This window comes from Mobula birostris, chromosome 20, assembly GCF_030028105.1.
Source record: "Mobula birostris isolate sMobBir1 chromosome 20, sMobBir1.hap1, whole genome shotgun sequence".
Lineage (NCBI taxonomy): Eukaryota > Metazoa > Chordata > Chondrichthyes > Myliobatiformes > Myliobatidae > Mobula > Mobula birostris.
Window position 1 is genome coordinate 53,274,329 of NC_092389.1, and position 12,529 is coordinate 53,286,857.

General features: G+C 49.6%; 1 protein-coding gene across 1 annotated transcript in view; it reads right to left on the reverse strand.

The window, feature by feature from the left end:
* Nucleotides 1–12,529, reverse strand: part of ppp2r1ba (protein phosphatase 2, regulatory subunit A, beta a) — a 90,702-nt gene that overhangs the window by 8,123 nt on the left and 70,050 nt on the right. The window contains exons 11-13 of the mRNA XM_072238565.1: nucleotides 12,168–12,228; nucleotides 8,399–8,553; nucleotides 291–433 (exon numbers count right to left, since the gene is read on the reverse strand). Coding sequence (XP_072094666.1) covers nucleotides 291–433; nucleotides 8,399–8,553; nucleotides 12,168–12,228 — 359 coding nt within the window. The remainder of the gene's footprint in view (nucleotides 1–290; nucleotides 434–8,398; nucleotides 8,554–12,167; nucleotides 12,229–12,529) is intronic.

Consider the following 12,529-nt stretch of genomic DNA (forward strand, 5'->3'; position numbering starts at 1 on the left):
TTAACAACTTCTAAAAGGACAGGTATACGGGCAGGAAAGGTTTAGGGCAAGGGCTCACAACTATTTTGGTGCCATGGCCCATTAAGCTAGGGGTCCGTGTACCCAGATGGGGAATCTGGGACGATGGGACCGGCAGAGACAGTGGTCTTGGCCGGATTGGACCTGTGAGGACAAAAGACAGTGCGACTCCATCACTAAACGCCACCACAGTGGCGTCTCAACTTCCATTCCAAACCGGAGACGAAACATTCTCTGCAGGCCGGGTTAGAAGCCCCAACTCAAATACTTACCTGGCATCTAAAACCGGTCCTATTTTCTGCAATGATTTAGCCACGTTGAAGCGAACATTTGCCACCTGATCGCCTGCCATCTGGAGAACGGTCGGTAGCATGTGCTTTGCTGTGATTTCTTGGCCACAGGCTTCAGACAACACCTAGAAAAAAAAGCAGCAGAAAATGCAAACGTTCGTTCACAGCCCCGACCTTCACTGAGCAAGACTGAAGATCATCGATCTGATTTGTGCAACGCTCAGAATGCATTTGCCCCTCGATAAAAAGGCATAGTCCACACTGGCACCAATGATAATCGGCGAGGAGAGAGATGAGGTCCTGCAACGGAGATTTACAGGTCGGTAGAAAAGTTGTAAAGAAAAAGTGGTGGTATATTGTAATCGCTGGACTACCCCTTCTGCCATGTACTAGCGAGTTCAGAAACAGGAAGGCAGGATGGCTGGAACGTATAGAGAAAGAGTGGGTACAGAGCAGGCAGCATTAGATGTTTACATCACTGGGATCTCTTCCATGGCAAGGTGACCCGAGCCAAGAGGGGACCAAGACGATAACACGCAAAAACAGAATTAGGCTATCGAGTCAAATATGATGACAGAATATAGTATTCATGGTAAGACTCTTAGCGGCGTGGAGGATCAGAGGGATCTTGGGGTCTGAGTCCATAGGACACTCAAAGCAGCTGCGCAGGTTGACTCTGTGGTTAAGAAGGCGTATGGTGCATTGGCCTTCATCAATCGTGGGAGTGAGTTTAAGAGCCGAGAGGTAATGTTACAGCTATATCGGACCCTGGTCAGACCCCAGTTGGCGTACTGTGCTCAGTTCTGGTCGCCTCACTACAGGAAGGATGTGGAAGCCATAGAAAGTGCTCAGAGGAGATTTACAAGGATGTTGCCTGGATTGGGGAACATGCCTTATGAGAATAGGTTGAGTGAACTCGGCCTTTTTTCCTTGGAGCATCGGAGGATGAGAGGTGACCTGATAGAGGTGTACAAGATGATGAGAGGCATTGATCGTGTGGATAGCCAGAGGCTTTCTCCCAGGGCTGAAATGGCTAGCATGAGAGGGCATAGTTTTAAGGTGCTTGGAAGTAGGTACAGTGGAGATGTCAGTGGTGAGTGGCGTGGAATGGGCTGCTGGCAACAGTGATGGAGGTGGAAACAATAGGGTCTTTTAAGAGTCTCCTGGATGGATACATGGAGCTTAGTAAAATACAGGGCTATGGGGAAGCCGAGGTAGTTCTAAGGTAAGGAGATGTTCGGCACAGCCTTGTGGGCCGAAGGGCCTGTGTTGTGCTGTAGGTTTTCTATGTTTCTATGAGTCCCCTCTGCCATTCCATCATGGCTGATTTATTTTTCCTCTCAACCCCATTCTCCTGCCTTCTCCCATAACCTTTCTAATCAAGAATCTATCAACCTCCACTTTAAATATACTCAATGACTTGGCCTCCAAAGCCGTCTGTGGCAATGAATTCCACAGATTCTCCACCCTCTGGCTAAAGAAATTCCTCCTCAGCTCTGCTCTAAAGGGACGTCCTTCTATTCCGAGGCCGCGCCCTCTGGTCCCAGACTCTTGCACCATTGAAAACCGCCTCTGTGCATCCATTTTATCCATACGCTTGCAGTGAGGTTTGCTCGAGCTCTTTGGGAGGCTTTAAGCTAGTGAGGCAGCAGGGGTGGGACAGAGAACACTAGTGCAGCGGGTGTTGAGTCAGAATTCTACGTCAAACTAACTAAACAGGCAGGTCCGGTGGGAAAAACAGGCAGGTCCAGGGGGAAGAGCAGGCAGAAACGGGTGAGGAAGCACCAGAGGGCTGGGAGGTTTAACTGCGTCTGTTTTCGAACATAGAAATTCACAGCACATTACAAGCCCTTCGACCCACAACGTTATACCGACCATGTAACCTACTCTTGAAACTGCCTAGAATTTCCCTACCACATAGCCCTCTATTTTTCTGAGCTCCATGCACCTAAGAGGCTCTTAAAAGACCCTAACATGAGGAATTCTGCAGATGCTGGAATTTCAAGCAACACACATCAAAGTTGCTGGTGAACGCAGTAGGCCAGGCAGCATCTCTAGGAAGAGGTACAGTCGACGTTTCAGGCCGAGACCCTTCATCAGGACTAACTGAAGGAAGAGATTTGAAAATGGGAGGGCAAGGGGGAGATCCAAAATGATAGGAGAAGACAGGAGGGGGAGGGATGGAGCCAAGAGCTGGACAGGTGATTGGCAAAAGGGATATGAGAGGATCATGGGACGGGAGGCCTAGGGAGAAAGAAAAGGGGGAGGGGGGTAAACCCAGAGGATGGGCAAGGATCTTAAAAGACCCTATTGTATCCGCTTCCACCACCGTCACCGGCAGTGCATTCCACGCGCCCACTACTCCCTGTGGAAAAAACTTACCCCGACATCCCCTCTGTACCTACTTCCAAGCAGCTTAAAACTATACCCCCTCGTATTAGCCATTTCAGCCCTGGGAAAAAGCCTCTGACTATCCACACGATCAATGTCCCCTCATCATCTTGTTCACCTCTATCAGGTCACCTCTCATCCTCCGTCACTCTAAGGAGAAAAGGCCGAGTTCACTCAACCTGTTCTCATAAGGCATACCCTCCAGTTCAGGCAACATGCTTGTAAATCTCCTCTGCACTCTCTCTGTAGTATCAACATCCTCCCTGTAGTGAGGTGACCAGAACTGAACACAGTACTCCAAGTGGGGTCTAACCAGGGTCCTATATAGCTGTAACATTACCTCACGGCTCTTGAACTCAGTACCACAGTTGATGACGACCAACACACCAGGCGCCTTCTTAACAACACTGCCAACCTGCGCAGCAGCTTTGAGTGCCCAATGGACACGGACCCCAAGATCCCTCTGATCCTCCACACTGCCAAGAGTCTTACCATTGATATTATATTCTGGTTTGAACAGAGAACTCGGGTGAGCTGGCCAGTGATCAGTGCAGGGGTTATATTATTCCTGTAAGTACAGGAACATGGTTGAGGGATGGGAGCACAATGCCCTGGGTTATAGATGCCCTAGGGACAGAGGGAAGGGTTTGCGTGTTACACTAATCAGGGAGAGCGTTACAAGTGACTGCTGTTGCTGGAGTCTGGAGCGACAAACAAGCTCAATGAAGCAGATCTGTGGGAGGAAAACGGACCGGATCAAAACCCTGCATCGGGACGGGATGGCGAGTGTACTGTGGAATAGTGGGGAGCAAGGAGCCTGAGTTGACTGGTGCACTAACGGCAGGACAGGAGCAAAGGAGGAGCAGAAAGAGTGGCAGGCGCAGGACGACGGGGGGAACGAGGAAATAACATCATGAGGGAGATGGAACAAGGTAGGGAGAGTGTGAAGGTGGGGACTGACAGTGGGAACACAAAGAGCTACAAGGGCTGGACTCTGATAAATAACGGAGGTGGTAACAGGTTCGGGGAGAGGGGTGAACGGTAAATGGAACCAGATGGGGGAAGAGAGAGAGTGTGAGTGTGTGAGAGAGGCGAAAGAGCGAGAGTGTGCCAGAGAGTGTGTGTGTGGGGTGAGGAGTGGGAGAATGGGCCTGGGCCTTTCCTATCAACGTAACTGTACCCACCTCTAGAGATTTCTCTTTCAGCTCCACTCACATGCCCACTGTTCTGTGAAAAACTAGCTCTTTATGTCCCTTTTCGCTCTCACTTTTAACCTCGGGGGCTTTAGACTCCCCCGAGGATTGGGGGGGGGGGGGAGAGACGGTCTAGTAAATTGGGGGATAGAGTTGAAGTGCAGCTCTATAAAACTCTTGTCAGACCACACTGGCGTCCAGCTTTGCTAGCTTTGTCATAGGAAGCATGGAGAAGATCTCGAGGGGGCGCAGAGGAGACTTGCCAGGATGCTGCCTGCATCAGACAGCATGTCTTATTGAGGAGAAGTTGAGCAAGTTGGGGCTTTTTCTCTTTGGAGTGAAGGAGGTGTGGATGGAGTGGAAGATGATAAGAGGTATAGATAGGGTGGCCAGGGTAGGAATGGCCAATACCAGAGGCATAATTTTAAGGCGATTGGAGGAAGGTATAGAGGTAAGGTCTTTGTTTCACACACGCGGAGTGGGTTGGTGTTTGGAATGCCCCGCCAGGCGTGATGGTAGATACATCAAGGACATTTAACAAACTCTTAGATGGGCACACGGATGATAGAAAAATGGAGGGTTACGTAGGAGGGAGGGGTTAGATTGATCTCAAAGGTCAGCACAGCACTGTACTGTGCCTTAACATTTAGGTCCTAGGTACAATTGCTCTGCCTAGTTTGCCAACTAATCAGTGCACCATCGTTAGCACTAACACCGGCAAAACAAAGCCCACATTTTTATGTGATCTGCTAAACTTCTAGCCACATCCAAATCATCCACAGGAGAGTTCCAGCGTAGATTTCTGTGGTACGCCACGGGGTAATCACAGAAGCAACAGCCCATCACCAAATCAACTCTGAACCCAATTTGTGAAGTTGCTTTGGACCCTTCAGTCTCCTGAGTCCATGAACGTTGCAGCAGTCAGCCCCCCGCAGTCCGCCAATAAATCAGTGGACCAGACTTGCAGCGTTACACATTAACAATGCCCAACAGGGGTTCTGCGATCGCAGGAAGAGAGACGGAGACAATCGCTCGCTGCCAGGTCGCACGCCGACCGCGTTGCTGCCTCTCTAGGCGCGGGGAGCAGCGCGATCTGCCCCAAGTCCAACTCCTCCAGCTTCTCCGCCGATGGGGCAGACCCGCGGCACTCTTTTAAGTGCTGAATATCCAGCAGGGCCTTCTGATCGGAAAAAAATTTTTAAAAAGACAGTAACACCTTTGGCTGGCCCCGTAGAAGCCGCTGCGCCCGAGCATGCCGCCATCTTACGGGAAGTTCGCCGGTAGAGGTTTGTGGATTAGTAAGGAGTATCCTAGAATATCTTCCTCCTCAATATTTCGGTAGTAAATCAATATTACGGTGCCACGCTCACCACACCATTCACTGAGTGAATCATTCAACCCTGTCTCTATCACCCTCTCGTGAGCTCACTTGCTTTACTAGTAATATTGCTTACACCAAAATAAATATAATCTTGCACTTCTTATCACACTGAGGTTTGCTCTGCTTTGTTTCCCTTCGATATTTAACTGCAACTGTACATGTGGCCTGTGGCCCGTCCCTACGAGTCTGAATCCCAGCGAGCACTCCCGCAGGACGTTGGCCCAGTTTCGGTCCAGCCTGCATAGGGATTACTTTGTCAGGTACTCCTGCTGATCCAGAGGTCTAAAGTTCAAAGTATGAACACCATATACAATCAGGAGGTTCGTCGTCTTGCAGGCAGCCAGAAATCAAAGACACACAAGAGAATCCACGGAAATAGAGTCCCACGCAGCCAAGACACGCAATGTGCGCAAAAGGAACAAGAATTAAAAAAAGTAAACAAGTAAGCCACAGAACGTGAACCGCAGAGTCACCGAAATTCAGTCCACAGCCAGGGAGACAGTTCAGTCCAGGGCCCCAATGGCTGCAGGCCACAGCCAGGGAGTCAGTTCAGTCCAGAAGCCCGATGGCTGCAGGCCACAGCCAGGGAGTCAGCTCAGTCCAGGAGCCCAATGGCTGCAGGCCACAGCCAGGGAGTCAGTTCAGTCCAGGAGCCCGATGGCTGCAGGCCACAGCCAGGGAGTCAGTTCAGTCCAGGAGCCCAATGGCTGCAGGCCACAGCCAGGGAGTCAGTTCAGTCCAGGAGCCCGATGGCTGCAGGCCACAGCCAGGGAGTCAGTTCAGTCCAGGAGCCCAATGGCTGCAGGCCACAGCCAGGGAGACAGTTCAGTCCAGGGCCCCAATGGCTGCAGGCCACAGCCAGGGAGTCAGTTCAGTCCAGAAGCCCGATGGCTGCAGGCCACAGCCAGGGAGTCAGCTCAGTCCAGGAGCCCGATGGCTGCAGGCCACAGCCAGGGAGTCAGTTCAGTCCAGGGCCCCAATGGCTGCAGACCACAGCCAGGGAGACAGTTCAGTCCAGAAGCCCGATGGCTGCAGGCCACAGCCAGGGAGTCAGTTCAGTCCAGGGCCCCAATGGCTGCAGGCCACAGCCAGGGAGACAGTTCAGTCCAGGAGCCCGATGGCTGCAGGCCACAGCCAGGGAGACAGTTCAGTCCAGGAGCCCGATGGCTGCAGGCCACAGCCAGGGAGTCAGTTCAGTCCAGAAGCCCGACGGCTGCAGGCCACAGCCAGGGAGTCAGTTCAGTCCAGGGCCCCAAGGGCTGCAGGCCACAGCCAGGGAGTCAGTTCAGTCCAGGGCCCCAATGGCTGCAGGCCACAGCCAGGGAGACAGTTCAGTCCAGGGCCCCAATGGCTGCAGACCACAGCCAGGGAGTCAGTTCAGTCCAGAAGCCCGATGGCTGCAGGCCACAGCCAGGGAGTCAGTTCAGTCCAGGGCCCCAATGGCTGCAGACCACAGCCAGGGAGTCAGTTCAGTCCAGGGCCCCAATGGCTGCAGACCACAGCCAGGGAGACAGTTCAGTCCAGAAGCCCGATGGCTGCAGGCCACAGCCAGGGAGTCAGTTCAGTCCAGAAGCCCGACGGCTGCCGGCCACAGCCAGGGAGTCAGTTCAGTCCAGGGCCCCAAGGGCTACAGGCCACAGCCAGGGAGCCAGTTCAGTCCAGGGCCCCAAGGGCTGCAGGCCACAGCCAGGGAGTCAGTTCAGTCCAGGGGCCCGATTGCTGCAGGCCACAGCCAGGGAGTCAGTTCAGCACTGTAACTGGTCCAAGGGCCACTCTACCTAGGCAAGTTCAGTGCGGAGGCAAGTGCCGACAGACCGAGTCAGTTCTGTGCGGAGGTGAGTAAAGCCTCACGGAGAAGCTAGTCTTTTCCCCCCTCGACTCTTTTTAAATTTTTTAACTTGGCTCGGTGCTTAAATCGGCTGAACACCGGCTCATTTCCCACTCTCGGGCCACCTCAATCCAACCTGGAGTCCATTCCAGCAATGGCCGCGACGGCCGCACCTGCGTCGAGAGTCCAGCTTGCCACAAATCCCTGAGGATACCGCAAAAAAACGTCAGGTCGTGCAGACCTCTCGACACCCTCTGAAACCTATCAAGCTCCACTTTAAATATACCCGATGACTTGGCCTCCACAGCCACCTGTGGCGACAAATTCCATCGACTCACCACCCTCTGGCTAAAGAAATTCATCTGTTCTAAAGGGACATCCCTCTATTCCAAAGGCTGTGCCCTCCGGTCCTGGACTCACCCACGATAAGAAACGTCCTCTCCGTATCCACTCTACCTAGGCATTTCAATTGAATCTCCCCCTCACCTTGTCCAGACTCCAGTGAGGCCCAGGCCCACCAAATAAAACCAGGGAAAGAAGTTAATTCTGCAACTGGAAAGTTGCAGACCTGAAGACTGTGGGGGCCTTTAAGTACACTTGTAAATTGAAACTAGTTGCATTAAAAAACTTAAAATTTTCAGCCAGATAATGTATAATGTCCATTTCAAGGTATTCAGATCTCTAAGCAAAAGACAGAGCCATAGTCCACTACAGCACAGAAACAGACTCTTGTGAAATAAAACTTGAAAGCTGTAAGCCATCAGGTGGGTCAACAGGCCATTAAATCAACCGCCCTTCAGCTAACACCGTCAGTCCATTTCCACAGGGACGGTTAGGAACTCTGCTCCACGAGATCATAAAAAGTCTTGCCCTCAACTCAAACTTTACTCCAGACACCTTGCAGATTAAACACGAAACACCACTACACCTCAGCAAATAACGCAAGCACAGAACCTCGTATCAACCAGATGTCAATATTGGAAGGAGCAGCTTTGGCAAAGTTGAGAAATTAAATGAAGGATTAACCGTTGGTTAATTGATTTTTTGCAGAATCTAAACATTCACAGAGAACATATTAAAAGAACATTTTAAACAAATCCATAATATCTTTGTTAAACCCTTTATTAAGTGCGTGTTCTAACTGTACGTTTTATTCATGAAATATGTTAGCAGCTTGTGAAGTTTAATGGAAGCATTGTCAAAGCTATACTCATGTTAATGCAGAACAGGGTGGTCATTCTGTGAAGGTAGTTGGGGTCACTGGCCCTGGCAAGTACATTGTCAAAGCTATACTTACGTTAATGCAGAACAGGGTCGTCATTCTGTGAAGGTAGTTGGGGTCAGTGGCCATGGCAAGTACTTTCGGCACGATGGTGGATTCTGCCCAGTCTTTGCCAAACTTCTCCACCAACTTGGTCAAGTTGTTGGTCGCGGCCTCGCGAATGGCATATACTGCAAGACAGCATTCACAGGTCAAGAAATGATCTGATCTGATTACTGTTACGACTTGATTTTCAAACAAGCAGCTTGCTCATAAAATTTTTCAAAGTGTAAACCTGTTCCATACCAAGTTACACGCAGGTGTTGAAATTATGCACTTGGAAAATAGCATTTTAATATATTTATTTATTATTTAAAAAAAATTTAATTCAATTTTCAAACTTGATTACATAGAATAATATCTACTCGCCTGAAGCCCCTTCCCCTGAAGCCTTCCCCCCGTAACATACCCCTACTTTAAAAAAAAGAAGAAATAACAGCAAAAAAAGAAAGCAAGACAGACTGCCTGGATATTGGAAGGTCTCCACATGCTCCATGGGATTCGAAATAAATTTAATATATGTATTTGTTTCTTTCCCTAAAGGACCAACATCTTTATCATTGGAGCACCTATATATACAATCCTATCTCTTGTAAATAAGGGCGCCAAATACTCATATTTATTCCTTAAATTGTAAGTAATTTTTTCAAGTGGAATACAGCTACAGATTTCATTATTCCAATGATCCATACTTAAATACGAATCCGATTTCCAAGTAACTGCAATTATTGATTATTTATTGAGATAGAGCATGGAACAGGCCCTTCTTGTCCTGTGAGCCACCCCCGATTAACCCCCAGCAGGACAATTTACAATGACCAGTTAACCCACTAACCAGCACATCTCTGGGAGGAAACAGGTGCACCCAGAGGAAACCCACGCGGTCACGGGGAGAGCGTATAAACTCCTCGTAGGCGGCGGCAGAAATCAAACCCAATTGTAAAGTGTTGCACTAACCACGTCACTGTGTCGCCCCATGAGATATTAAAAAAAATACATCGATTACCATTATTTATTACTAATTATTGCAATTGAATAATTAGTCATTATTCAAGCCCTAACCACAATATTCAGATTCCAGGGTAAAACGGACCTACACTAAAAGCAAAACAGTCCAAATCAAATTTGTTGTTAATTTTATTGGTCTTTAATCAAAACTCACTTTACTTTAAAGAAAAATCAGCCCGGCCGTTTTTTGGGAAATTACTTTCACGGGGAGAAAAACCCTCATCTGCCACTCATTTATAAAAATGTTAAGGAATGTGAATATCGATTGCAAACAGTTGGAAGGATAAACTGCATGTTGACTGACGACACAGTACAGAAGCTCAGCTTGAGAGCTGCCACTTAAATGGCTGAGAGATATTACCACGGGCGACACACAGGGGGTAGTGTGGCACGTGGCCAAGTGGTTAGGACGTTGGGCTCAACTGAAGGTCGTGAGTTCGAGTCTCGGTCAAGGCAGCGTGTGTCCTTGAACAAGGCACTTAACCGCACGGTGCTCCAGTCCACCCAGCTGAAAAAATGGGTACCAGCAAAAATATGCTGGTACAATAGGTTGGGGTCCTATCTGGGGGTGGGGAGTCTCGTACTCTCAGTCGCTTCACGCCACAGGAACTAGCATAAGCACCAGCCTAATGAGCCTATAAGGCTCGGGACAGGACTTTGACATTGACACACACAGTTCACATGAGTGGCCCAAGTCTTAAGAGAGGTTTCTGGCATCAATTAAATACCACAACTCGCTTACACCAAGAGAACGAAGAGAACTGTCAGTTACGATATTGCCTTCCAGCCGGCTTGAGTACTGAATAGCTTCCACCGCCAGGCAAGAAGAAAACGAGGGTGGCAATGCAGATGTAATAGGCAGCTTCTGGAGATGCAGGCAGGATTAAGAACTCGTACTTAAAGGGGGGGGGGGGAGGAGCGGATGAGCTGGCATGAGATCCTGGTGGGAGAAGCACAGCTGTATTCATTGGCCTGCTCTGTTGAGTGTCTCCAGAATTTTCAGCTACTATTTCAGATTCCTAGCTCCTCTACCTTTGGAATAAGAACCAGAGTGGATCGTGGGTCTATCCCAGGTGCTCAGATTCCACCCCCCACCCCAACACCCCACAGAGCCAGGAGAGGTCCCGGTTAGGAGGCTCATTGGTCATTGTAAACCGTCCTGTGATGAGGCGAGGGTTAAATCGGCCGGTTGCTGGGCGGTCCGGCTCGTTGGGCCTGTTCCACGCTATTCTCCAATAACTAAATAAATAAACGTATCGGTTAAAGTCGAGTCTGTTTCTTGTTGCCATGTGTACAACTGTACTACAAGATTGCTTGCAGCAGTAATAATCAGGGTTAGGATTACGATGGTATTGGGCAGGAACCTGGGAGTGTACAAACTGGGATGAGCGCACTCAGAAACACGCAACTGGAGTGCGGAAGTCGTTCAGGGCTTCGCTTGGATGGGGCTCTGCAGAGTTTTGTCCCACTGAGGCGGGGAAAGAACAGGAGGGTGAGGGGGACATGCTTGACAAGAGACGCGCAACAGCTAGTCCAGAAGCGTAGGGTGCAAAGATCAGCCTAGAGGGTTACAAGGCGGCCAGGAAGGGAGTGAAGAATGGACTGTGGAGAACTACAAGGGGCCACAAGGAGGACTTGGTGAGTAGGATTCAGAAAACAAAAACCCTGTGGCATTGGACACATACTTAAAGAACAGGAGGATGGACAGAGCGAGGGTCTGGGCTGGACAGAGCTAAAAGAGGCAAAACGTTTGGAGTCAAAGGACTTTGGGGGAGATCTGCAATGAATACTTTGCTTCAGTAATCACCAGTGAGAGGGACCTCGATGCTTGTGAGGGCAGTGATATGCTACTGCTTGTCGACATTAAGAGGACCTGCTGGAACTGAGGATAGATAAGTCCCTGGGGCCGGATGGGATACACCCCAGGGTTACTTACGGGAAGCAAGGGAAGAGATTGCTGCACCTCTAGTGATGATCTGGGCATCCTCGCCGGGGCCAGATGGGATACACCCCAGGGTTATTTAACGGGAAGCAAGGGAAGAGATTGCTGCACCTTTAGTGACGATCTGATGATCCTCGCTGGGGCCGGATAGGATATACCCCAGGGTTATTTAACGGGAAGCAAGGGAAGAGATTGCTGCACCTTTAGTGACGATCTGGGCATCCTCACTGGGGCCAGATGGGATATACCCCAGGGTTATTTACAGGAAGCAAGGGAAGAGATTGCTGCACCTTTAGTGACGATCTGGTGATCCTCGCCGGGGCCAGATGGGATATACCCCAGGGTTATTTAACGGGAAGCAAGGGAAGAGATTGCTGCACCTTTAGTGACGATCTGGGCATCCTCACTGGTCAGCCCTCACCGGAGGAAGTACCAGATAATCAGAAGTTGGCAAACGTTATTTCCTTTTTCAAGAAAGAGAGTAGGGATGACCCTGGGAATTACAGACCAGTGAGTTTTACTTCACCGGTGGGCAAATTATAGGAGAAGGTTCTCACAGACAGGATTTACAAGAAGCATAGTCTGATTCGGGAGAGTCAGCATGGCTTTCTGAGGGACGTGCCGTGCCTTGAGCCTGACCCAGTCCTTTGAGGATGTGACAAAGCACGATGAAGGATTCTTGGCGAGGAGTTTAGCAGGCTCACTCAGCATCATGGAAGCACCAGGAAGGCAATGTGGACAACTCTGAAGGACTTCCGTCCAACAGAAGTAATGATTCATCAAGGCGATACTCACCGTGATCCACCAGCCACGTCATGCACAAGGAGTTCAACTTCTCATCAAAAAACTCCACCCCCTAAAACAGGTTTGGACAAAAAAAGAAGAATGTTGATAAAATAACCCCTCCAACTTCTAGAAGAACACGCAAACTTGCAACATTTGCATTTTAGCCGCCCTCACCTTTCGCTACTTACCAGTACAGTTTGCTAACTCCTTTGAGCCAATGGCGAAGGGGGTCACACAAGAAAGACTGGCAACGTGCTCTAATAAACTGCACCAAAACTAGATCGTGCCGTGGCAGAAGGCTACACAAAACATACCCTATCTAAGGTACTTGCTTCTAGTACTTTTGAATATCCTTGAATTAATTTCTTTGT